General features: G+C 38.0%; 1 protein-coding gene across 1 annotated transcript; it reads right to left on the reverse strand.

Moving 5' to 3' along the window:
- Positions 1–3713: 3713 nt before the first annotated feature.
- On the reverse strand, positions 3714–26348 carry litaf (lipopolysaccharide-induced TNF factor). The gene is made up of 4 exons (XM_039774140.1): positions 26134–26348; positions 9520–9728; positions 5009–5165; positions 3714–4822 (listed from the first exon to the last, which is right to left on the reverse strand). The coding sequence occupies exons 2-4, from the start codon at positions 9719–9721 to the stop codon at positions 4714–4716; spliced, it is 468 nt and encodes a 155-aa protein (XP_039630074.1). The 5' UTR covers positions 9722–9728; positions 26134–26348; the 3' UTR covers positions 3714–4713.
- Between the last annotated feature and the right edge of the window lie 345 nt (positions 26349–26693).

Genomic DNA, 26693 nt, shown 5'->3' on the forward strand with positions numbered 1-26693 from the left:
TTCGCATGTATTTGGTGAAGTCTCCCCTAGAAAGTTACTCATTTTTACCTTTACACAGCAATGCCATTTTGTTTTTCTTCTGGACATATTCTAACTCAGGGGTGTCGAACTCCAGTCCTGGAGGGCCGCAGTGGCTGCAGGTTTTCATTCTTACCATCTTCTTCATTAGTGACCCGTTTTTGCTGCAAATTACTTCTTTTAATTAACTTGACTCCGGCCCTTTAGTTGTTTGTTTTTCCTTAATTAGCAGCCAAACAATAACGAGACACAAAACGAGGCGCCACATGACCAGCTCACCTGTGCCCATCACAAAATATCTGAAAATAAAGAAAGGTAAATGGTCTCAGTAAAGCTGATCTCTCAGGTCACCAAAATATTCTGACCGAAAAAAAACAGAAAATCAACAGTTTTGGAAACGTCTGCTGAGGCAGAAAGAGAGCAGCAACAAGCCATGAAATTAAATAACAGGCTTAATTAACAGCAAGAATCAGCTTCTCATTAAGAGATTAGTTGGAGTGAAATTGATTGGAGTTTGAAGCCCCAGTTTAGCTGGTCATCTGTCGGCTCGTTTCACATCTCATTTCTGTTTTGCTACGATTTAATGAAGAAAGGAATACATTCAGAGGACTGAATCTTTCTAATAGGGCTATTAAAATGATGAGAAAAAAGTGAATTAGCAGTGAAAACTGGTCACTGATTAGGAAAAGTGTGAGAATGAAAACCTGTAGCCACTGCGGCCCTCCAGGCTTGGAGTTTGACACCCCTTTTCTAGCTGATGTAGCCAGGGCAATGGATCTCAGAATTCTCCAGGGTTGTGCTACGTGTGACATTGTTGATGCATCCATAGACATACCAGCACGTCCTTTGCGTTGTATGCAAGATGGGATAAACTTGTTGAAAATACTGATCATTCTGCTTTTGTGGTGAAAGATCACAGTTTGATTCCTGGGTTTTGATCTTTGCATATGTCTTGTTTATGAATTTCTCCTGGTTCTTTACAAAGAAAAAAATCCTGTCTCTTTTAGACAGAACAAAAATAAGGTTTTGTCAGGATTAGGAGTTTGTTTTTGATTTTTTACAAACTCCCCTTGACCTCAAAAATGAGACAGAACTTTACATACACCATATTATTGGGTTTTTAGAGGATTTGTGTACTTCTCATGTTTTAAATGATGTGCAAGTACAACACAATTTAGTATTTCTAATGGGTGCTGCCATTTTATGGGGGTTTTTGCAGTATTATTGCTAGGTAAGGTCAACCCAGAAGTTTGTGGAAAAGAAAAGTACTAAGAAGGAGAGTTTTCAAGAATAACAGGCTGCCACATAGTTGCCATATAGCATAATCTAAGCAAAAACAGAAGTAACAATTACATTTTTTTCTAGAAATAAAACTAGTTTTCCTATAAAATACAAACATTTATATAATTATTTCAGTCAAAACTATACTTTTACATTTAAGGGATTCTAATTTAGCCCAAAATAACTGTCTTGACCCTGACGGCTCTTTGTTCCAGTGTCGTGGATTTGAGTCCTGCCCTGGACAATGCCCATTTGTGGTATTTACATATTCTACCTGCATCTGCACAGGTTTTCCTCACACATCCTACATATGTGCAGACTGTTTGGGAATTCTAAGATGACGCTTTGTCGGCGTGTGCACCCTGTGATGGGTCAATATCGGCTCCTGCTTGCACCTCTTGCTATCCTGATAGGTCCCCCACAGTAACTCTGAAACTGATTAAGTAGCTTTGACAATATTATGCTATGCTACTTATGTGTTAAGGAAAATTGTGTATTTTTATGTACACTGTAATACTGACATCTTTTTATGCAGATGGATCAATCCATCATAGTAAAGTAAATAGCAAGTGTGACAGACTTATTTCAAGGGCAAAAGGCAGGAATGTAATCAAGAGACGCACAATTTAGGACACTAATCAAATTCATGCAACTTTGTTTAATGGGAAAGATCTCAATTCAAAATCATGTGAATGGCCAAATGGTCGCAACCTTAAATAATATGTTTAGTGTTTTTCAAGTCAAAATTGTTTTCTTAAGTGAAGCATTTCTTGTAAAGTTTAACAAATACCTAGTATGCTCCTGCACTTTAAAATGAAGGCGAGTGGTAAATTAGGTCCAAACACAAAACCAAAACCCTTAAACCTCCCAATATATAGATTTTTCAAGCAAAGAGTGTTATCAAGTATTGATTCATGTCTTCAGATTACACACATACTGCACGATAGTGGATCCATGTCGTTTTAGAACGAAAAACAAGCAAAACACTTTTGTGAGCTTCAGTCATTTTAAAAGGAGACCAACTGTGTGCTTCACCTCACTGCTTGTCTTCCACTATGGCAACCTTTCAGCTCGATTGGTAAGGTTTCCTCCAGAATATAATTTTCACTACAAAAAATCATCTCCAGATGCTGTCAATGACATTATTGAATGTTGATACCCAGGTGTAAATAGATGTCCCTGTTCTGTAGACAACTAGACAATAATCACTGAAAACAGTCACTACTTATGATGACCCACAGTTATTATGCTTCCTCATATAACAAGCTGTATACCTGGAAAAATGGGGATGGATGAAATTTACTTCACAGTACATGAATCCTAAACTTTTTAGCAAATAACAAATATTACTGACTTATTTCCAATATTTAGTATTAAATCAGGCCATCTTAAAACAGGTTTAAAACACTGACTGATACCAATCAAGTCACAAATACAGGGGAAGAAGGTATAAACTCCATGCAGATGCTGGTGCTGTGAGGCTGTAATGACAGCTCTGCGCTACCATTCTGCTTATGATAAAACATCAGTACTAAACTTCAACCTGATTCAAACAAAATGTATGTCTATATTTTTCCCTGTCAGTTTAACTTTCATTGTTTCCAAAATGTAAAAGAATGAGTGGCTAAATATCCAAATTGTTAAAAGTACACAGTGCAAATTTTTTGTATACAACAATATTTTATTACAGAATAAATGTTACACAATACAGATGAAATAAAGGAATTATAAAGTTATAAAATGCCTTCTGACTTCATATTAAAATTGTACCTACTTTTTTGTTTCTTAAAAAAAGGTATAAAGACACAAACACTTAGAAAATAATTCTGTTACCAAGTTCTAGAGAGAATAAATATAAGGATACATTTGTTAGTTATTAAAGTTCGTTCAGAACTTTTCACAACAATACATCTGGTCTTATTTACCATGCATTACAAAATGTATGATATTAAATGATGATAAGCTTTAGCAATGATGGCAGGAAAATGTCTCATAGTTTGTGCTTTATGATGACAGAAAGGGCTAGACAGGCACAGATATGGGATTTGGCACCAATGACCAATTATTGTTTGACACTTCCAGTAAATGAATAAATACAACTAACATAACTGTATTAATGTAATAATTAAGCAATCGTTATTTTACTTCACAGCAAGTAACATCAGAAGATGTTCGGGTATGTCATAATGTGTCTGTCCTGTGCGCACCTAAAAAAAATCTTTGCACAATTAACCTAACACAGGTTTCAAGGAAGTAAGCAACACTTTCATATTTTTGTATTTTGTATGATGTTTATTAGTTGTCCTGATAGATACTGGGATTAATATGATCATTTATGATTACAATGTGGGTAAAGTGCAATTACACTGTGGACATCCTACACAGAGGTGAAAACAGTATTGTTGGCATGGCTCCATTGTTCACAAGCATTAAAAATGAAAACACACATCATCTTCAAATGGAATGAACAGAGTGATACTGTTATAGGTCTCAAAGGTGCACTCTCTTACATGTCAATGCAAGAAACATTACATTAATTAGAAGACTTACAGTAAAGTGAAGGATACTTACAAAGTAGGTTAGTAAAAACTTGCGCTGGCATTTAAGTACTGACTGCAGAACTTGGTTTGCATTTCTTTTACAGGATTAATGAGGTGAGCACCTGTGGGGTTGAGAAGAACTGATAACAGCACTAGTAGTCTGTCAAAACAGAATTTTGCCCTCACGGAGTAGTTTTCTTACAATCATCAGAATAAAACAGGCATTGTAAACCTGTTATATGTTGTGTCAGCATTACACCATCCTGCTACCACCAAATGAAACTTTCTTCTGGAAAAAGAAAATTAAACTCATGTTTTAGAGCTTTAGAATGATACCAGAGATTTCCTTTAGAGCTCAGTCTGTTTGTACTTTGATTTTTCTCTTGTTTTACCTTGGGTTGATAAGGGAGCACTTGGTGCAGAATCTTAGCAGACTTAATCAGAACAAACTGCATATTTACATATATTATATTTTAATAAACCCTCCTAATTTTTTGTTTGCTTGTTATATTCTTCACAATTATTTTTTGATTTATCATTGCTGTGCAGCAATATAGCTAATGTGTATTGGAAAAGCATGTTTGAAAATTATTCTTTCCAAATACAACTTATATATATATTTTTTATAAGATACAGGCAAGTGCATAAATATAAAGAGATTAATCTGAAAATGATATTATTCTTTTACTTATTAGAGTGGCAGATGTACTTTTCTTTCTAAAAATGGTGTGCTCTGCCTCAATCCAGGCTCAGTTATTCACATAAATAAGGAAACTGAAAAAGCTTGTTTATTTTTTGATTTTTGGTAAAGCTACATCCATGTTGGCTCAGGCATGTTAGCAAATCATAATTCCGATTGCCTTCTATGAAGGAGTTACAAACGTTTGTGGACCCCAAGGATGCTTTTACAGTTTGGACACCGGTGAGTCACATCTTTGAGACTGTCGACACAGAATGGAATCAGACAGCAGCCATAGATGCACCTAGATCAAGAAGAAAAAAAAGTCTTTATAATTAAATTGATTATTTAAACTGAACCTACAGTGCCTTCTAACAAGTATTCTAAACTTACATTATTTCATCTAACATAATATAAGTTTTATTTTACACATACACTGCTATAGTACTCATCCAATATTGTTATTTAATTTTTTTTTCTTTAGGCATACCCAAAAATAAAGAGACCTCCACATGAAAGCCATGTAAGAACTCCAGAATTGTATTCCAACTGTGTAGTAATCATCTGTTGGCAGACAGGACATAGCGTCTGAACTGGGCGATCAAGGAAGTTCATGTGATGCTGCACATAGACGGTTTGTACTGTAGCTGTACACAAAGAAAAACACAGTCAGTAAACACTTTCTACCTTCTTCTTGTAGCAAATGCATGAAATGTACAAACAATCTCTGATTATCATCAGTAGCTTCTCATAATAATTTTAGGAAGGGCAGCATAGTGGTACATGCTGCTGTTTGACAGCTCCCAAGTATCGTGCACATATTGTGGTATAGGAAGCGCTTGCAGTGAATTCAGAAATTATTCAGATCCCTTCACTTTCTGCACACTTAATTGTGCTGTAGACTTCATTTTAAATGGATAAATTTACCATTTTTTCCTATCAATTTACACTCAATAACCCATAATGATAAAGTGAAAACATATATTCAGAGAGGCTTGCATATTTATTAAAAATCAAAAACTCATTTATTTAAGTATTCAGATTCTTTGCAGTGGTACTCCAAATTAGGGCTGTGCGATATGACCAAAATCTTATATCCCGATATTTCATTTCATATCCCGATATCACGATATAGTACATTTTCTTTGTATTCAGTGAATAGTTTATATAATCACCACTCCTTTTTTTTTCATTTAAATTAAAAAAATCAAAAATGAGAAGTACTCAGCTTGTAATTATTTCTGTTCTTTTATTTAGAACATTTGAGCAAATGTTTGACTTAGAATGTAAACATAAAATGTTAATGTATCAAATATAAAACACTTTTCAAAAACAAATTACTAAAGGCCCAATATAAAATACTGCTATATAAAATGCCTGACATAAACAAAATGTGAACTGTAGCAGCAATAACTCTCACAACATATATTAAATATAAAAGGATCAAAGCACTAACAACTAAACTATATAAGGCCAATAAACCCTTTAAACAAAATAAATACAAGTCTAACATTAACTGTCAAAACCAAATGTAAACATTGTACTTCAAACTGTAGCAGCAATAAGGCTTACGACAAAAATATATTAAATATATAATATTAAATATAATATTTTTTAGGCTACATTCTAGTAAAATGTTAATTTGCACATCGTAGTGTGGCAAATCTCCGTTAATGAGTTACAGCTGATGCCCGTGCGTGGGACTGGGACGGCGCTAACGTGTTGATGCCGTCCAGCCCCAAGCACGGGGCGATCCGCGGTAACTCGTTAACGGAGATTTGCCCTGTTAATGCAGTTGTGGCGTAAACGTAATTTTAACAAGATTAACGCTGAAGGGAAAATTATGCCTTAAGCAAATTGTTTTGGTAGCAATTAATCTTCCAAGCTTTTAACATGCTCGTTTAAATAGTACCTTTACAACTGTAATATCCTACGTGGCCTGCCTCTCAGTTGTAAACTCTCTGCATGCTCGCTCACGTGCTTTTTGCGGAGGTAGCAGAAGAGGTTTGTCGTGTTGGAGTCTGTGGTAGCGATCGGTTTGCAGCATAATTTGCACAGTACCGTTTTCTGGTCCGTGTCAGACTCTTCAAATCCAAACCATCTCCATACTACAGAGGCAGCCCCTCGTTTAGGAACAAGGTCCTTCTGTGTGGAGCTACCTGGTGTTGCCTCGTCTTCATCAGCTATGCTAGTGTGTCTGCATCCACGTGGGCCATCAAAACAATGAAAAAAATATTGCCGTAAACAGTTTATTTTGCGACACCACAAAACAAACGATAGCGTAATGTGCAGCGATAGACGTTTTCATATTGTCATCCGATATATATCGTTATATCGAACAGCCCTACTCCAAATTGTCCTCAAGTGCCTGTTTGCTTTAAATATCCTTGACATTCATCTAAAACTTGACTGGAGTCCACCTGTGGTAAACTGAATTAACTGGAAATTGTTTAGAAAGGCAGACACCTACTGTATGTATATGATGTCCCACATTTCACACTGTATGTCGGGACACAAACCAAGCCATGAAATCCAATGAACTCTCTGCAGACATCTTTGATCAAATTGTGGTAAGGCAGGGCATTTCTAAATCTTGAGTGTTCCCGGGAGCAAAGTGGTCTCAATTACTTTGAAATGAAAGATGTTTGGATCCACCAAGACTCTTCCTAGAACTGGCTGTCTGGCCAACCTGAGTAACCAGGCCTTGGTCAGTGAGGTGATCAAGAACCCATGGTCACTCCCAATAGAACTTCAGAGAAATATTCTGCTGAGATAAGAGAACCTGTCAGAAGGACCACCACATCAGCAACACTCATTCAATAAAGTGTTTATGGTAGAGAAGCTGGAATCTGGGAGCATGAGGAAAAAGATTAAGAAAAACTGAACTGTTTGGGCAGAAATCCAAGCATTATGTCTGGAGATGACCAGGCACTACTAATAACCTGCCTACTATCATCCCTACAGTAAAGCATGGTGGTGGTACCATTCTGCTATGGAGGTGCTTCTCAGTAGCAGGGACAGGGAGACTGGTAGAATTAAGGGAGAAATGAATGCAGCCAAATACAGTGGAACCTCGATTTGCAAGTAACTTGGTTTACGAGTGTTTTACAAGACGAGCTAAAATTTTTAATAAATTTTAACTTGATAAACGAGCGACGTCTTGCAATACGAGTAGTATGTATATGCTTTGTCTGCTGAGAGTCATGTAATCACAACTGAGCTGATGGTTCTTCTCTCTCTCTCTCTCTCTCTCGCTGCGGGATTGTGGGCAATCATCTCCTATTCTTCGTCTGAGTCAGCATGCCTCACTCATATAGTCAACATCCGTACGAGCATATACTGTTTACTACAGCATTGTGACTGTGTGCGCTCGTGTGTGTGTGCATGTGTGCGTGCGTGTGCGCGCGCGTGTGTGCTGTGACATGCGAGTCCACGTCTTGCACCACCAGCTTTATTCAGCTTGAAACAGCAACAGCGCGGTTATTTATTGTAGCAGGATCTGCCACTCTCCTATACATAGACACAGCAGTCAGGCAGGGTCGTGGCCAAGTAGTACTGTGCCCTACGCATTTATAATTTTTCTTGTTCCTTGTATCACCCACTAACGGTAGGCACTTATTGCATGTCAACGATCTTTCCAGATTCGAACTGCTACAGCGCTGGGAGACTGCAATTGCTTTGGGACGCTCTTCCGCATGTCGTCCCATTGGGTGGAATCCCACAAGAATTTAGAAACTCACTCACACCAGCCATGATTCTTTTCAAAGGTAAAGTGCAGGTTAATTTGTTTTATGCATTTTTAATTTATATTTTGAATTAATCATTTATTATATGAATAGTTTTTGGTTGTGGAAGGAATCATCTGAGTTTTCATTATTTCTTATGGGGAAATTCACTTTGATATACGAGTGCTTTGGACTGCGAGCACATTTCCAGAACGAATTATGCTCGCAAACCGAGGTTCCACTGTACAGAAAAGTCCTTGAAGAAAACCTGATACAGACTGCACACAACCTAAGACTGGGGTGACGGTTCATCTCTAATTACGGAAATGTCACAATGCAAACAGCCAAGACAACACTGGTGTGGTTCAGGACAAGTCTCTGACTGTCCTTGAGTGGACCAGCTACAGCCCAGACATAAACCCCAAAGAACATTTGTTGTGAGACCGGAAGATGGCAGTTACAAATGTCTGGAAGAATAGGATACACTGCCCAAATCCAGGCATGCAAAGCTTACAGAGAATTACCCAAGAAAACTCAAAGCTGCTGCCAAAGGGACTTCTACAAAGCACTGATTTAAGGGTCTGAATAGTTACATGAATGAGGGATTTCAGTTATTTGATTTTAATAAATTTGCAAACCTTTTCGGAAATCTTGTTTTCACTTAGTATTATGTGTTATTGAATGCAGACTAACGAGTGAATATAGCAAATGTATCTATTGACAATTAAATGTACAACACAATTAAGTTTACAGAAAGTGAAGGGGCCAGAATACTTTCTAAATCCACTGTATGTGCAGTTTGTACTGTCACAATGTATCTGTATGGATTTTTATACCAGTTTCCCACCTACATCGCAAAGACATGTAAAGAAGCATGGGAAGGATTCAGTAAGTTGAAGATATATAAGGAAAATTACACACATCGCTATAGACTTAATATCCCACAAGCATACATATGACTCTTCATGAAAATATCCAGCCATTAGCCTGCAATGTCTTCACCTCTTTCTTATGAACTACATACAGCAATACTTAGTACAGCTCAGAAATTATCACAAGAATTTAAAAGTTTTTGGCCAAAGAATAACACATTTTCACAAGATACAGCAGTCAGTAATTTGGATGATTCAGTTACAGGAAGTGTTGTGTCACAATCAGTCTTTATCCTGAAATTGCATGCACATGTGACCATGAATTATCTTTCTGGCAAAATATTTTCGTCTTAAGATATGCTGTATATTGATTGAGAAAGACTAAGAAAACACTGTCAGTTTACCCGTCTGGTTTATAGCAGCTGGAGCAGCAGGAGCCTGCGCTGGATACATAGGCACTGGTCCCTTTCCAAAGTTCCCGTCAGGAAGAGGTTGCTGTGGGTATGCAAGAGATGGGGGATAGGGAAGGCCCACTGCTTCTTGATATGATGGGGGTTGAGGCCCCATTACATTAGAGGAGTATTCTATTGGAGGAGCACTAGCCATTCTTCACCTGCCACAATGAACAAATACAAAAAATAAAATACTGTTATACTCAAATTATGCCATGGAGTTTATAAAAATATAATTATGACACACAAAGGCACTTTGTTTTGAAGAAAATGTAGACTCTTGGTTTTTTTTGTCAACAATTTTCTAAGAGAGAATCAAATAAAGAGAACAAGTGAAATACACAAATAAACATTATGTATGAAATTACAAGCTTACAAGATAAAATAAACCCCTCTCCCCACTAGAGACCAGCCTCCACCCAAACCCGACCCTGTTAGGAACATGAATAAAAGTAAATTGAGTAAGCAAATAAAGTGGAGCCTGTGTGACTGATCACACAGTCTACACCCTAATTGAAAAAGGAGGGCAACAAGGAGGGCAAGTTCCCATCACCACTAACCACCAGATAGCCAATCACCCACAACTTTTGTGACTGAAAGCAATTCCCTGATGTTGGAGCCAGACCCTCCATTAATCCTCAATGCTGTAAGATGAAGAACTGTTAGGTTAAAGAAACTCAACAGGAGGATTTGCCTCGAGAGGCCAGTGCAAGTTTGGCAGTGATGGTATCCAGAGAGAACAACTGCTGCTTAAGTGGGCTGAGAGAAAGCATAGAAAAGTCCAGAAGATAAAAATATGTGGTGTGACAGGAATTTGGAGAAAGGACTAAATAAAGGGTTGTTCTAAAACTTCTGGAGGAACGTTCCAGTAATATTTAAGCTACAGAAGTTACAAGGGAAATCAGTGCATAAACCCACAGCAAATGTTTTCATGGGGCAATATACAAGAGAAGGACAAAATTAAACTGAGCATGTTCATGATTGGGGTTCCAAAAGGATGGACTGACATTCTTACAGATGATGTTCCACAACAAGAAAATGAGGGATGGAAGATCATGTAGCCTCAAAGAATACAAGCGTAACGGCTAGTAAAGAGCTTTACGCAGTGCAGCAAATAAAGTGCCAACTGCATAGATAAAAAGTGGATGAGAAGAAAGGGGAGAGGAAAGTGACATACCTAAGAACTGACCTCAGTTGAAGAGAAAACAAAAAAGAAGAAGAGGGGATGGAGTACTTGGACCTCAGTTCTTGGAATGTCCGTAGCCTCAAACTGTCGAAAATATCCCCCAGAGCGTTAATACTTAGAAGAGAACGATATGGGAAAGGGGTATCACCAATATGTAAAGCTTCATTATACTTTGTAAAATGTGGGAGTATTTGAGTGCCAAACAGGAATGGGTTCTTGATTTCAGTTAAAAAACAGATTAGGCATCATGTACTTTAAATCATATACTGTAACTTTATTTTGTTTTATTTCCAGGCATTACTTTTACATAAGATATTGCCAGGAAATTACAAAATGCAACATGGATAATTAGTGGTGAAAACACCATTCTACTTTCAAGCGGTGCCACATAGGGGGTTTTATTTGTGAAGAGGTATGTCCAGTTTGGTGATTGTTAAATGTTAATAACAGCACTGATTGCACAGATTCCTGCATGTAAATATGGGATCTGCACCTTTAAACAGGTTTACACAGATGTGGAGGGGCTTGTGGCATTTGTAGTTTAGGGCACTGTACACATAAAACCACAAGAGAAGGATGTGCCGGGACTTTTTGATTTATTCATTTTCCTAAACCCCTTTATCAACTGAACGTTCACAGCGTAGAAGGATTGTGCACGGCCACCAGATTTAGGGATGGTGGTGGGTTCTTTGTTCCCCAATCCAGTCTTCCGGTGCTCTTTGTGAAGAGGCATGCCTCTTTACCTTCTGAACTCCAGTGGTAGGATTGTATTCTCTATTCACATTCCAGGAAGCAGTTTAAAAAAGGGGAGTAGTCCACCACATCTTTCCATCCGTTAACCCAGGATTGCACTTCAAGATCGACCTTCATCACCGACTGTGAAGACTTTTCCAGGACTGTAAATATCATTGGGGGGTTTCTTCATGATGTTCATTTTTTACTTTTTGTCATTACCTTTCTTCGCCAGAGTATAGTAAATAATAAATATACATATACTTATTTCCTGAATATATTTAATCTATTTGGTAATTTTTTTGTGTGTTGTTAATATGCGGGTGTCAGAGTGGGAATACTGTAGGTCTTACATGTTGGCCTGATTCTATCCATCCCTTATTTTAAAAGTGTAGTGGTTTCTTCCCTACACAAATCTGGTGGCAACTTCCACACTCTTCTAGAAGTGAGAGTTTGTTACAACACAATGTGAAAATAACGATCACAAAGCAAATCAGTCTAATTAATGTGAGAGTGAACAATGGGCAACTTTTGTATGACTCTTCTGTAGCTATTTCAATTATAGTCGTAAAGATCATCAATTAAATAATGCCTGCGTGCCTTCCAAAAGCAAACACATCCCATTGCCCGTTTATGTGTTATATACTGTATATAAAGCACAGGGAAGTACATTAACTACAGTCCACATGTTTTTGTTGCAGTGGAAGTTTGCTTCTTTGTTCTTAAAATTGCATCTAAAGTAATGCAAATATGTTTTTGCATTTCTATATATGGTTTCCTGTTTTCTTATTTAACGTGACCACAGCTTCTCTCAATAAAAGAACAAATATTTAATTAAAAGTGTACTGAATGATTTAAAATGTATATTCTTGTTAAGAAGGCTTGAATGGCAGTCAGTACACAGAAATGTAAGTCTGCTTTTATGGCCTATTTATATTGTATCTTGCTGAAGTGTTAGTGGCACAGTGTTTACTGGTCCTGGGGTACAAGTTTGATGTACAGCTCAGTCACTGTACCCACAGAGTTCAAATCTTCTCCCTTTGCTGGTGTGGTCTTATGCTACTATGGAAGGCCAGTGTAGTTGTGGTACTTGAGTGTGCCCTGCAATAGACGGGCATCCCATCATTGGTTCCAACTTTGTGTGATTAATGCCACCTACACAGGTAGCATCTCTTTAAATGAATATTCCACCAAAAAAAGATGTTTTTTACATGTTTTAATTGGTACTTAACCTATGTAGTTTATAGTGGTGGCTGAGAAAAGTCTTAACCTCATGTTTGTGAGATTTTCATAAATAGGATCAATTGGTGATTAACACTGGACTTAAAAACTGAAATGAAGACAAGATTCACGACCAGTGAATGACAGGGAGAGGCAGCTCTTCAATTTAAATGTACAGCATTCTGGGAATGACACCTTTCCTGTTTACACTCAATGCAGAGGTAACAGGAAGTAATTGTTAATAATATTTTAGCAGGAAATACATACATTTTGCATGTTTTGGTCGTATGAATGGATTTAGGATATGTGGATTATGCGATTTGAGATTTTTTTTTCCCCATGGACGTTTGTCATAACGTTTGCAGCTGTCACCTATCAGGTCTGTTTACAAGAATCTCTCTTGTGCATTTTCTCCATGAAAACATGAGATTAAAAAAAAAATTATCGTTCACCACTACAAACTACATGGTGTAAATAGCATTTTAAAAAATATCATCTATGGGTGGAGAATGTTTTAATGAAAGTAGGCAGTTATATGTATAGATTGCTTTGTTGTTAACTTCTCCACAGCTAAAAACCAAGTGTTGTGTTTACATCACACACATTCATTCTAAGTGAATGTTTAAAGCTTGCACCGTGTGATTTACTCCTACAAGTTTTATAACAATACTATGGTTGCTTACCGAAAAACCCAAATTTAAAATAGTAGGGGAGCAGCAATTCAAGATTTTCGATAACAGAATTAAATGTCAGTTTGCCTTCCAATGCCACCCCCATCCTTCCCCCGAGTGTAGATTTGGAAAAATGTCTGATTTGTAGACTTCACAAAACAAAACCACGAGCTTCAACATGATCGAGTTTTCATGGGGGACCAATATTGCTTTGACGCTGACAGGACTTCTCGAGGGACCTGCTCTCCATCTTATTGTTTCGAAGCAATCAACTTTATGGGGAAAATCCTACCTACAAACCAAACCATTGCTTCAACACAACTGCTATCGACAGGGAGGGAATGCAGAGTGCGGAGTGATGTGACACTGTTGTAAGACAGTTGGAGTTATCTGTTTTTGCCACAGTACCGCTACTGATGTCTAAAAATTGATATCAATACCAAAGTCAAACTTTTATCAGCAATACAACACTAGAACGTACTGCAGGAGAAGCAGCATGGTACTTAAGGTGCTAGACTCTAAAATGCAAGACTGCCAGTTCAGCTCCCATCATCTTGAGACGTTGAGCAAGTGACTTAACATGCTAGATATCCAACAGAAATATTAGAAATATTTTGTGGCCTCTGTGGACAGAGTAGAGTATCAGGTAAATAAAAGCAAATGCAATAAATCACACCTATATATGTTACAAGAACAGAATAATACAATAATGAGCATTTTTTTTTAAGTTAAATAGAAATTTAGTTACAATGAAATCCGCACTGTGGGCTGATTTTTTATTCCAACCAATCCAACCAGATACTTAAAAATATGGAATATAAGAAAAGAATGAAATAAAATAAACAATGATAATAAATTGAATATTTAAGTAAGACAAAAAGATTAAACTTGGTAGAATGCAGAAGAAAGTACTTTCAATGTACAACATCCTGTGAAGTTAGCAGAAGGCGGAGTTTGAGAGTTGAAGGGAAGCAAAATGTGTTAATCGCAATTCTTTGGGGAAAAAACTGTTGGCATGATAGGCCCAATGGCACACACAGCACAGCTGAGAGACATGCTTGCTATTGTGCAGGAAAGCTCCATCTCAGCTGAACTGCCCAACATCCTGCTAGATAATGAAAGGTCTCTGATTAGTTGAGTAGGAGAATCCACTGCTTGTAATTCCCAAGGTCCTAAGTTTGCATCCCAGGCTTGCCATGTCCAGAAGGATGGTCCTTGAGATGGGGGCTGACACCCTGAATATTTCCTCAACAGAAACATGAAACAACAAAAATGACTGATTAAGGATCAATAACATTAAAAGAGAAATGTTAGTATGGAAACCATAAACCATTAATAGGAGATGGAGAAGGATATTCTCTTATCAGTAAATACAGTGCAAATAAGATTGAGCTACAAAATAAAGAAATCACTGGAAATATTCAGGGCTGCATGGTGGTGTAATAGTTATAGTTGCCACCTCAAAGCCCCAATCATTATCTGCATGTTCTTCCTGTTTTTAAGTATTTTTTTTCTCAAGGAATTCCAGTTTTTCTCCCACATCCTGCTGACACCCTGTCCAGGGTTAGTTTGTAACCTGTCAGGCATAGCTTTCAAAACATCCAGGGGAACCTACAGCTGGAGTAATAAGTTTGAAAAGTGATGAACAAGTGGATGCCTATAAGTTAAGGAATAAAAGAATCTTAAAAAATCAGCTACAATATACCAGTAAAAAATGAGTAAGGTATAGGAAACAGATGACATCCTGGCAGGGCCCATTAAGATGGTTAGGGAGAAGGAATTTGTGGAATGGTTGGCATTTTTGCCATGGAAATGTTCCTGTGTGTGTGCACTTCTCTAACACAAACATTAATTTCCCCAACTAATCTTATATGTGTCCTTCTTCTGCTAATGATCAAATAAATGTTTAAATTCACACACCTTTCAAGTCACAAAAAGTCAATAAAACAATATGATGCTAGTGCATGGTCTGTCTAAATTATCATTGGATCATTGTGATACCCTCTGACATCGTCATCAACTGAGACAAATGACAGCCTCACAACCACTGTATGAATCGAACAGCGCACTGCATATCCAGTAGCAGCACTAATTACCGTACAGCCAGGTTCTGGTGAATGATGATTTTGTACATACACAGCCGTTCTTACCACACCAGGATTCTGCACCTCCTTGAAACAGAAGCATCATACTGATGGCTTCTTTTCCACTAAGCAGAAGGAGAACACACAGGTTTCCTTGGTGCCTTTTTCTAATTTAATATGGTCGTCCTCAATGGGGAGAGAAAATAAAGACACAATGTAATGTCTACCAGACAGCAGTCAGAGGTGCGAGGAACCGTTTTTTCGCTGACATCATCTCAAAAACCTCTGGCAATCAACGTGTCTTATACAAAACACTAAATGCTGTCCTCTCTGCAGCTGCAACTGTTTTCACTTCTGCCTCCACTGCTCTTTGTAATAGGATCCTCACATTTTTTCTGGATAAGGTCACGAACATTAGATCCCAGATTTCCATTTCTTCTTCTGGCTCATTTCATTTAGCCGCTCCTGCACATGGCTCCCTCACCAGCTTTGAACCCATTTCGCTCCCCCATCTGGAAAAAAATCGTCGCCTCAATGAAGCCTTCTGGCTCTCTGGACGATGTGGTGCCATCCAGACTGCTGAAAGATGTGTTTCCTGCGATTCGATACGATGTTCTAAAGATCATAACTAGTAGTCGATCATCGGCTATAGTTCCTTGTGCTTTCAAATACGCAGTTGTACATCCAATCGTGAAAAAAACTGATCTTGACCCTGCCGTTCTCTCTAATCTTCAACCAATCTCCAAACTACCTTTCTTGTCAAAAATACTCGAAAAAGTAGTTTATGAGCAATTAACTAATCACCTACAGGACCATCAGGTAATGGACCTTTTTCAGTCAGGCTTTAGGCCCCAACACAGCACAGAAACCACGCATTTACGTGTCCTAAATGACGTCCTTTTGGCACTGGACTCAGGACTCCATGTGATTATGGTTCTTCTCGACTTATCTGCTGCCTTCGACACAATCAATCACGACATCATGATCTCCCGACTCGAATCCTGGGCTGGTGTATCTGGCTTAGTCCTTGACTGGCTCAGGTCATATTTCTGCAGCAGGACTCTCAGAGTCATGCTAGATTCATCTGAATCAGTCCCACTCCCATGTGGGGTCCCCCAGGGTTCCATTTTAGGGCCACTACTTTTTTTAATCTATAGCCTGCCTTTAGGTGCAATTTTTAGAAAACATGCAATTTCATATCACCTATTTGCTGACGACTGGCAAATTTATTTCTCCCTCAAGCCAACTGACTCCACCAAACCTCTCCTCAACTGCCTATCTGACATTAAGGACTGGCTGACTGTAAACTTTCTTCACCTGAACGATTCAAAAACCGAGGTCATTGTTTTTAGTCCCGACTGCAAACAGAGCCCACCCCTTGGCCTCAACTCTCTTCCCATTCCAGTAACTTCGTCTGTCTACAATCTTGGAATCAAAATGGATACGGTCCTGAAAATGGATCCTCAAGTCAACAGCACAGTAAAATCCTGCTTTTTCCATCTCAGGCGAATCGCCAAACTCAAGCCTATTCTGTCTAACCACCTCCTGGAATCAGTAATCCATGCATTCATTACGTCCCGGCTCGACTACTCTAATTCCTGCCTATATGGTATCAGTAAAACCACTCTTTCTAGACTCCAACTGGCTCAAAATGTGGCTGCATGGCTTCTAACTGGAAGCAGCAGAAGCCAACACATTACGCCAATTTTAAAAACCCTACACTGGCTGCCGGTTAGATTAAGAATCGATTTCATGATACTCCTCTTAACCTATAAGGCACTAAACGGTCTAGCCCCCACCTATTTGAGTGTCTTGCTCCATCGTCACAATCCTCTTCGTGTTCTTAGATCCGCAGATCAGTTGCTCCTAACTTTTCCCAAGGCACGTTTTAAAGCTTGTGGTGAAAGGGCTTTTTCCGTCTGTGCACCCAGGTTCTGGAACTCCCTGCCCTTAGTGGTTAGGCAAGCCGCCTTAGTCGCCACATTTAAATCACGCCTAAAAACACACTTCTTCACATTGGCTTTTAATTCTTAACCTGTCTCATTTCCACTTGCTTCTTCCTATTTCTCTATTTTATTGGGTCCTCTGACCTGTTTTTAGTATCTCTGTTTTAATTCTCTCTTAATGTTTGTTTTTAATATTTTGTTTTTAGTCCTGCTTCTTTTTAACCGTACAGCGCGGTCAGTTGTAATGCTGTGTTTTTAAGCGCTCAACAAATAAAAATGGTATGGTATGGTATGGTATGGTCTAGTGAATGATGCTGTCATGATGTTGACCTCACTTCTTTTTTTTCCACATTATTGGGGCTATATTTAAGGAGTCAACTGTAATTGTTCACTGGTAAAAGTTTGTGCCAGAAGTGCAAATGTGACTAAAAAAATAAACAACAACAACTACCGGCAGGCCTAATTTTAATATGGATAATGACCTTCAACACCAATGCTAAACTAGAAAGGTCAGGCTAGACATGTGTGCCCTCACTAAAAGGTATAGAGAACACTGTAAGGACAACTGATCCACCCCTCAGCCAGAAACATGCTGGCAGCAGCTGGCATGAGGACAATATCACTTACTACAAGAAGTAATATGTTTCAAGATAAGATTACATTGAGCACATGATAGAAAAATGTAAAAAATAAGACCAAGTTGAGAGTTGTTATTAACATTTCAATGATAAATGAAATTACTGATGGAAGCTTGTTACTTATTTGGCACATCTAGTGAGGCTTTGCCCTCCTGGGTATAATGCAGAAATGCCACTGTGTGATCTATGTAGTTAAAGTTATGTAAAATGGAAATGTCAAGACATATCAATCAAGACAAGAGTAATAAAATACAGTTTCATGAATGTGTGCAGACCATGGTGCAATTCATTTTGTGACACATGCAATGTTAATAATGGTCAAAGTGCAACTCGACAGTCTCAAAAAGAAAACATTGATAAAATTAATGTGCGATGTATGACAGGTTACAACTCCAGACAGAGGAGCAGCTTCAGCGACAGACTGCTGTCACTGCCCTGCTCCACTGACAGACTGAGGAGATCATTCCTCCCCCACACTATGCGACTCTTCAATTCCATTCTCGGGGGTAAACGTTAACATTAGACAAAGTTATTGTCTGTCTGTTATACCTTCATTGTTATCACTCTAAATTTAATATTGTTTTTTATCAGTATGCTGCTGCTGGAGTATGTGAATTTCCCCTTCGAATTAATGAAGTATCTATCTATCAATCTATCTATCTAACTCAAAAGCCACAACATTTGCAATAAGGACTTTGTGTGATTAAAGAGGAGAGTTTGAGGAACTGTTCATATGCCAGCACACTGTGAGAAAACTACTAAAAAAATAGTAAAGTGGAAAAGTGAAGTGATTTGAAGAGATGGAAAGATGATTACCCATTTCTGTGTCAAATGAGGCAAAAGTCCAACATAATTGGAGGCCTGTATTTAAACAGGATTATTCATTTACAATCAGGTCACATATGGGGGTCTTCAGTATAGGAGAAAACACCCCACGGTTAACAAAACAAAAGTAAGGGCATGGAGTCCTTCAGGCAGATAAAGATAATCTTGGCTACATCCAGCCATGCACAGTGTAAGTGCTCCTCAGTATGTTGCAAGCTATTTATTTATTTATTTTTTGTGTGTGTGTGTGTGTGTTCTTTGTCTCTGTTCTTAGGATATATACAAATAAGAATTTCATTGAACTCAGTACACATAACAATAAATTTGATTTGACTTATAATAAATATGAATTCTGTATTTAGTAATTTGTAAAAGCTATACTTGCATTTTACCTGAGAATTTGTCACTTTGCTTCTTTACCTGCACTCAATGAAGAGAGTTATACAAAAATAAACCTTTTTATGCTGTAATAATTCTATCTCATGTTTTTCACAAACTTATGCACCTTTTTTTGGGCAATAAACTTGAAAAAACTGTACAATCATAGCTTCAATTTTATTTGTGGATTTTAACATTCGCAGAGGTTCACTGCCACTAACTCCCACAAATCATAAGGGATAACTGTGAAATGCTAGGAATATGTAAATGAAATTGCTATTAACATCATGCGCAATAGTACAGTGAAAGCCATAAAAATTAACACTTTGACATTGAATTTGCTTGGCTGTGATGTGGATTTGTAGAAGTGAAGCTACAATGAGGATAGCCTCTGAGGCTCAAGTAATACTCCTTTACTCTACTGGTAATGTCGACCAATCGTGAACTTGACCATTTCCATACCTGGCCACGCAGGTCTTCCATGCGGGTTTCTATGCAAACTGGAACACTACTTCTGTTAGAACGTGCTCAAATCATTTAAATTAGAAAAGTAAAACAAAAAGAAGGGAATTGTAACCTTCACATATTCACATATCATAAATCTTACTTTAAAAAGCACTTTTTAAATTCTGTTGTTTGACTTTTCCAGATGGTAGTGATTATTTTTCTTTGGTTTCTAAAATGGCCTTCTCTGGTAAATGATCGAGTTTATGTGAAGCACATGGCGAGTTGTATAATGTAGACAAGACAAGGAGGAGGGTCGGTGCAGATGCAGAGTAAAGGCTGCTCTGAAGGTGGTGCTTTGAAGAGAAACAGGAAAAGGTTGTTTGCAACTGTGAAGCACCAGACTGTGATGAAGCTGGAAGGAATAATCAGATAGGAGAAGATCTGCATGGAAGTGATAAGAAAAGGCCTTGCCTTTTAAAGGAACAGTTCAACATTTTTCAAATCAACTTTTATTTATTTGCAATCATGATATATCTTCATTTTACACATGAAAATTTAAAAACATGTGCTGAATCGTGGCAAATGAATATATAGTATACCATGATTGTGAAGAAATAACTTTTAACTCATATAATACCAAACTTAATCTTTAGGATGTCAAAAACCATGAAAAATGGAAAGCAACCCAGAAACCTGGATAATAACTTTCATATGGGCTGTGTTTGTTGATTTTCTGTTGTGTTGTTTACTATTAATTCAAGTATATTATCACTATGTACACATCAACTATCATTATTTAATCCTTATTTAGTCTTTTTGTCACAGTGAATGAAAGCAAAGTGTAGCATGAAAACTTGAGTGCATAAAGTTCGCTGTTTCAGTTCTCCTTTTGACTTACTATGTGACCCAGAGCAACTTCAATTATCTACCTGTGTGCCACCAGTAAAAAAAAAATTACAGGGGAAACATGTAATGCATCCTGATATTTTAAGTCACCTTTGTTAACCATATCTACCAAATATGTGATAGTAATAATGCATGTTCAGTTCCCTACAGCATTTCTCATATTGATAATCATAAAAGTTCAAAGCGTAAAAGATAAAAGGTTTTTATCATTAATCAAACATTCATTTAAGAAAATCGGCTGGTCATCCATTTTAACCCCACTTAATTCAATTCAGTCAAATAATCAAACAAAAAAACAAGAGAGAAAGCACTTGACTACATAATTCTTTGCAGCCACTACTTAATTAAGAAAGTTCATAAGAGTTTGGTTGCTCATTACACATGGCCACAATATGTCCAGTCACACTAGCTTCATTTGTTTTCCTTTTCAGGAAGTGAAAGAGAAAAGACGGTAAAAAAAGGCTGCATAATCACACTGCAGAATGAATCATTTAAAGGTACAGACTTGGGAAAGAAAATTTCATTACGGTCACACAAGCTGTTTGTGGAAGTTAGGGTGTTGGGTTTGCTTGGTCCTTTAATAAAAGTCCAGGATTGCAAAAATACCTACAGCCACGAGGGGGAGCTCTGACATGATGATCTTAGGAGTTCCCTAACCATTTCATAGCCTCAGGTAACAAGAAGTAGTCCCACATAAACACTTAAAATTGTCCTCCTGGCCATATGTATTAAAACCAAGGTGGGAGCAATGATAAGTTTGGAATTTTAATAAGATGCACAAATTGCTAATTCAAAAAAATTAAGACCTTTCTAAATGTTCTTTCACTCATTCTCAATTTTCTCTGAAGCTTGGATACAGACTAGAATGCACTACCATCTTGAATAATTGTAGCAGAATAATGTCACAATGGAGTGAATCTCATTACTGGAAACAGGGTGTCAGTGCCATCAACAACAAAGCCAAGGCCTGAAAAAACAACTGGAACAATAGTGACACCCATGAGTAAAAAAAAAATGATCATTCAAAATTATTTCACATGATATAAGGTGACTCTGTACACAAACTGACTATGAGATACTGTTGTTCAAGATCAAGATGAAAATCACAACAGTATGCCAGTTGTACTGAAAGTTCAGTTCATTGTGCAGCTGGCAAGAGGAAGAGAGATATGTTATCAAGGTGATCATGTTAGGCAGAAGTAGTGAGCAGGGAAGATATGGAGAGGTACGGCTAGCGATTTAAGTGCAAAGAAGGAAGCCTACATAACCTACTGTATGAAGTTGTGTCTACTGTGTCCACTGTATAGAGAGGCCAAGAGATGCTAGAAGTTTGTTGTTTTTCATTTATTATTCATATTCTATCTCCATTAACAAACATCCTTCTGTTTGTTATCCTCTTTCTTTTGATTTACTTGACTTTATTTTGTTTTTTTACTATGCTCATGGATGCACCCTTCTGCCCACACTGTTTAAATTTTCACGTTTACCCTACAACCATGAAGTAAAGGGAATAGCAACAGAAAGGAAGCAACTGCTGAAAAAAAACTGACAAGCACATAAACATGCAATGCATGTGGGAGTTGGTTTTGTGGTCTGATTAGACTGAAATGGCATATTTTGGTCTCTCTGTGAAATGATATATAGGTGTTGCAAAAGAAAAAACAAAATGGTAGTGTGGCATAGTAGTTAAGTCTTTGGATGTCCAACAGTGAAGTTATGGGTTCAAGTCACACTACTGGCACTATGTGACCTCAATCTGCAAAGTAATTTAACCATTTGTATCTCAAATGCTGTAAAACACCTTGGATAAAGGTGTCAGTCAAATGAGTGAATGGAAATATGCCACATCATCGCTACATGAACGAACGGTGGAAAGTCCTGAAACAAGAGCAATAATGGGGATATGTTGAATTTGGTCATAGTTTCAATATTATTTAAGGAGAAGCTTGTAAAGATTGAAGAAAAGGTCCAATGAAATCATGCACTGTATAAATGTTCAGGGAAAAATGTGTGACAGTCTGTCAAAGCCCAATGCAAATGCAAAATGGAGTGCTGTCACAAAATAAAAACAAATGTCTCCAAAAAACCCAAGCCCAGTCTGAATCCAACGGAAAATCAGTGGCAAGACTTAAAGACTGCAGTCTATAGATGGTGTGTGACAAACTTGAAAAAGCACGGGCAACAACTACACCATCCTGCCATGCCAAGTTGGGAAATGTTTAACTGTAAAGAGTGCAATGGTGTCCCTATGGTAAGTACTGACTCAGAGGAACCGTGACTTTTTATTTTGAAATCTGGTTTGCGTTTTGAGAAAGAATCCTGGTTTAGCTGCTTATTTTATACAGAATGCAAAAATGTAGAGGATGTCAAGAGATTTCTGAGAACCCACATACAGTATTCAATATATCCATTTTTTCTGATACAAGAGGTATATAGAAGTCAGAACATTATATCACATCACAGTCTGATTTTACTACATACTCTAAAAAACCTCATGTAAATGTAATGCTTTCTGATCAAAGTGTTCTCTTAAAAAAAAAAAAATGATAATTTAAATTATTGTGTAGGGCACATTTAAATGAGTTTGTATTTGTGACAAAAATAACATTCCTAATATCTTCATCGTTTTAGCACACTAGTGTATAATGATAAGGTATTTCTCTCAGCAGGGTATGATCAGTATTGCTGTGCATTTTTAAAAGTTAAATGTGATTTCTGCCTTGTAATCAATCAATTACTCATCTGTTTTCTAAAATCTTTTAATTGGAAATGAGATCATGGTGAGCCAGAATCTATACTTGTGCCATTGGGCCTGGGACCAGAAAAAAGCCTGGATGGTTTGCAAGTCCATCTCAGGATACATTTGTGCACTCGTCACATTCGCTGTGAGCCAACTGTATGATGCCAGCTGCACAACGCGTCTGTCTTTGGGGAGTAAACAGGAACAAACAGAGTAAATTCATATAAAAACTGTCAGCACTTGCAAACTCCACACTCTGCTGGGAACTGAACTGTGGCGCCATCAGGCAGCAAATCTCACCACTGTGCCACCCTGTTTTGCACTTTAAATTCAGCTGTGAACTGATTCTTTTGGAGGGATCAGATCTCCTTTTTTTAGAGGCTTTCTAATGTCACTGGTTCTGTGTTTACATACAACAGCATTCAAATAAATTGACTTAACTATGTGACTTAACTATGAAAATGTTGGGCGGCATGGTGGCGTAGTGGGTAGCGCTGCTGCCTTGCAGTAAGGAGACTAGGGTTCGCTTCCCGGGTCCTCCCTGTGTGAAGTTTGCATGTTCTCCCCATGCCTGCGGTGGGCTGGCGTCCTGCCTGGGATTTGTTTCTGCCTTGTGCCCTGTGTTTGCTGGGATTGGCTCCAGCAGACCCCTTTGATCCTGTGTTAGGATATAGTGGGTTGGATGATGGATGGATTGTAAATTTTATTATGTTGACCTGAACTACTCTCTGTTGACGTTTCCAATGTATGGATTCTCTGACTGGGAATGGTTATTGTGTCTGTCCTTTAAATTTAGGACTGCTATATAACTGTGCACACGCCATGAAAGATAATCTGCATCCACCATTAATTAATCATACAGTACATCCATCCGCCCCTTTTTAGAATCCAAAATTTACTACAATTGCAAGATAAAAATAAAGACACAAACTATCAAAAATCTTAACAGAAAAAATGATTTTTTCAGCACGTTTTAGTGATACGTTAAGTGACTTGCCAATTTTGTTTGTTATCACTGGAAAATTACACCAGGGCAACCACTTAAAATGTTTAATTTAAATACAGAGCAGTTCAGGACAAAAGACAGTGGGGTGCCACTTCATCGATTGGCACACTAAAATAAAAAAAACGACAGTGCTTGCAGGACTTCAAGATTAAAGTGCATGTGGGTATTTTTTTCCCCGCAAACGGTGTATCTAACCTTTTGTACTTTAAAACCTGAGAAAACATGGGCGGCTCACCCTGGGTTGGTAAATGGTGTACGTGTGAAACTGTGGACTACGATGTGAATGCTTTAGGTCCTGAGGAGTTATAGATCATTTCGACCATTTTCACGACAATTGGCTGTGCAGTATGTTTTATGCTTTTAAAAATAATGAAAATAACATACTCAAACCAGCCACAGGCAAAAGTTCACTAAATAAGCAAACATGTTGCTTTGTTTGAAAAAGTATTATTTTTATTTTATTTTTCCCCAAATTTGTAATTTAGCAGTTAAGGTTGACTGATGACCTGGGGTGTGTTCTATTTACTATCATCAACTGTTCAATCACCTTCTCTGAATCACTGTGAGCCCTGGAACTAGGAGATTTGATACAAGTGTTATATTACAGTATATGTGTGTGTATATATATATATATATATATATATATATATATATATATATATATATATATATATATATATATATGATGCATGTAAGTGTGGTACCAGCTTTGTGGGTTGGCATACTGAGCCTAGCCATTGTCCATGCAGAGTTTACATGTTCTCCTTGAACTGCATGGGTTGTTCCTCCTGGTATTTTGTTTTTTCCTCAAACAACTCTGTAGATGTACAGGGTGGGCCTGCTTACAATTTCAAATTGGGCCTGTGATGGCCTGATTCTCTGTCCTGATCTGGTTCCTGCCTTGATCCTGATGGTGTCTTTTTTGGCACCAGCTCTATTAATCAAGTTAGGCTGCTTTGAAAATATTATATTATACTGTATATATAAATATAACTTTTTGTTATGTTATTGCTGGAGGACATTGAGGTCCTTACGTTATTGTTTTTTTTAAACAACTGTCGACTTTTCAGGTCGCCATCAAATTACTCTTCCATTAGAAATGATACACCTAAAGGACGTCCTTACTGACAAACACCAAGGAAAGGGGGTTGCTGTTACTCGGAAAACCATGAAAGTTTGAGAAGTTGAATGGCGAGAACTTTTATCCAATTCCATCCATCTATCCATTATCCAACCCGTTATATACCAAGTACAGGGTCACGGGGGTCTGCTGGAGCCAATCCCAGCCAACACAGGGCACAAGGCAGGAAACAAACTACGGGCAGGGTGCCAGCCCACCGCAGTTTATCCAAATCGGTTCCGAAATCCTACCACAGAGCGTTTTGGGCTACAAGATGCCCCTATTGCCCCAACTTGCCTCGCTACCTTCCCACTACATTAATAATATCTACATTTTCGGCGTTTCCGTATATATATTTATAATTCTAACCGAATGGTAATACACATTTGACATAAAACGTTAATTACGCGAACAGTTATTGAACGCCACTCAGCGCCAGGCTCGACAGTTCTTCCGAACACAGAAAACCATTAAATGCAAAAAGTCCTCTTTTATGTTAGAATCCCTTACAAGATGCACTCCGAAAAGCAAAATGGCTCAGTTAAGCAGACCTTCATATCCTAACTCTTATTCAACGCAACACAACGTAAAGAGAAAATGAAAAGAACTAACGCAAAAAGCCAACACGAGAGTAAAATGATAAACAATCGAGCGAGAATTACTAACCTCGTATGTCCACTCTTCCTTCTATATTAAATAATAGTCGAGAGTAACAAAAGACGAAACGGTTGTCCGAGTCGATAAAAAAATAAAAGTTTTCTGACTCCGGTCTTGAGACTGAGGGGGCGGGGCCAATTCCTGACTGTTTCCTCGCGAAGCAACAATGCCATTGTCGCGCAGTGCAATTCGCGGCACAGAGCAGACGGCGCCGCTGGCGCAGGAAACGCTTCAGATCGTCCATTCCGTCGCGTGTACTGTGTCTCTTTAACGATGACCCGCGGACAAACTACAGTGCCAGGTTGATCGACTTACTCATGTGTTACATTCTGTACAGGCTAATTTTAAACACTTTTATTTTTACATTTGTAAAAAAAAACCTAGACGGATGTGCACGGTCACGTGACAAATCAGTTTTCATTCGGAGAGAGCCGCGTTTGGTAAGGACAGGGAGCCGCACATAAATATAACTGCAGGATAGATGCAACGTGCCAACAAAAAAGTCCGCTTGATACCCTGTACATCTTTTCAAATTTTTTCTCAAAAAATAAGTGTTTATTAGAAAGATA

The sequence above is a fragment of the Polypterus senegalus genome, chromosome 13 (genome assembly GCF_016835505.1).
Source record: "Polypterus senegalus isolate Bchr_013 chromosome 13, ASM1683550v1, whole genome shotgun sequence".
In the NCBI taxonomy this organism is placed as follows: domain Eukaryota; kingdom Metazoa; phylum Chordata; class Cladistia; order Polypteriformes; family Polypteridae; genus Polypterus; species Polypterus senegalus.

Excerpts from the sequence above, each read along its gene's own strand:
- litaf (XM_039774140.1), bottom strand. The coding sequence starts at position 9,721 with ATGGCTAGTGCTCCTCCAATAGAATACTCCTCTAATGTAATGGGGCCT. Across the intron at positions 5,166-9,519 it reads AGCTGCTATAAACCAGACGG|CTACAGTACAAACCGTCTAT; the intron begins GTAAACTGACAG and ends CTTTGTGTACAG. Across the intron at positions 4,823-5,008 it reads GGAGGTCTCTTTATTTTTGG|GTGCATCTATGGCTGCTGTC; the intron begins GTATGCCTAAAG and ends TTCTTGATCTAG.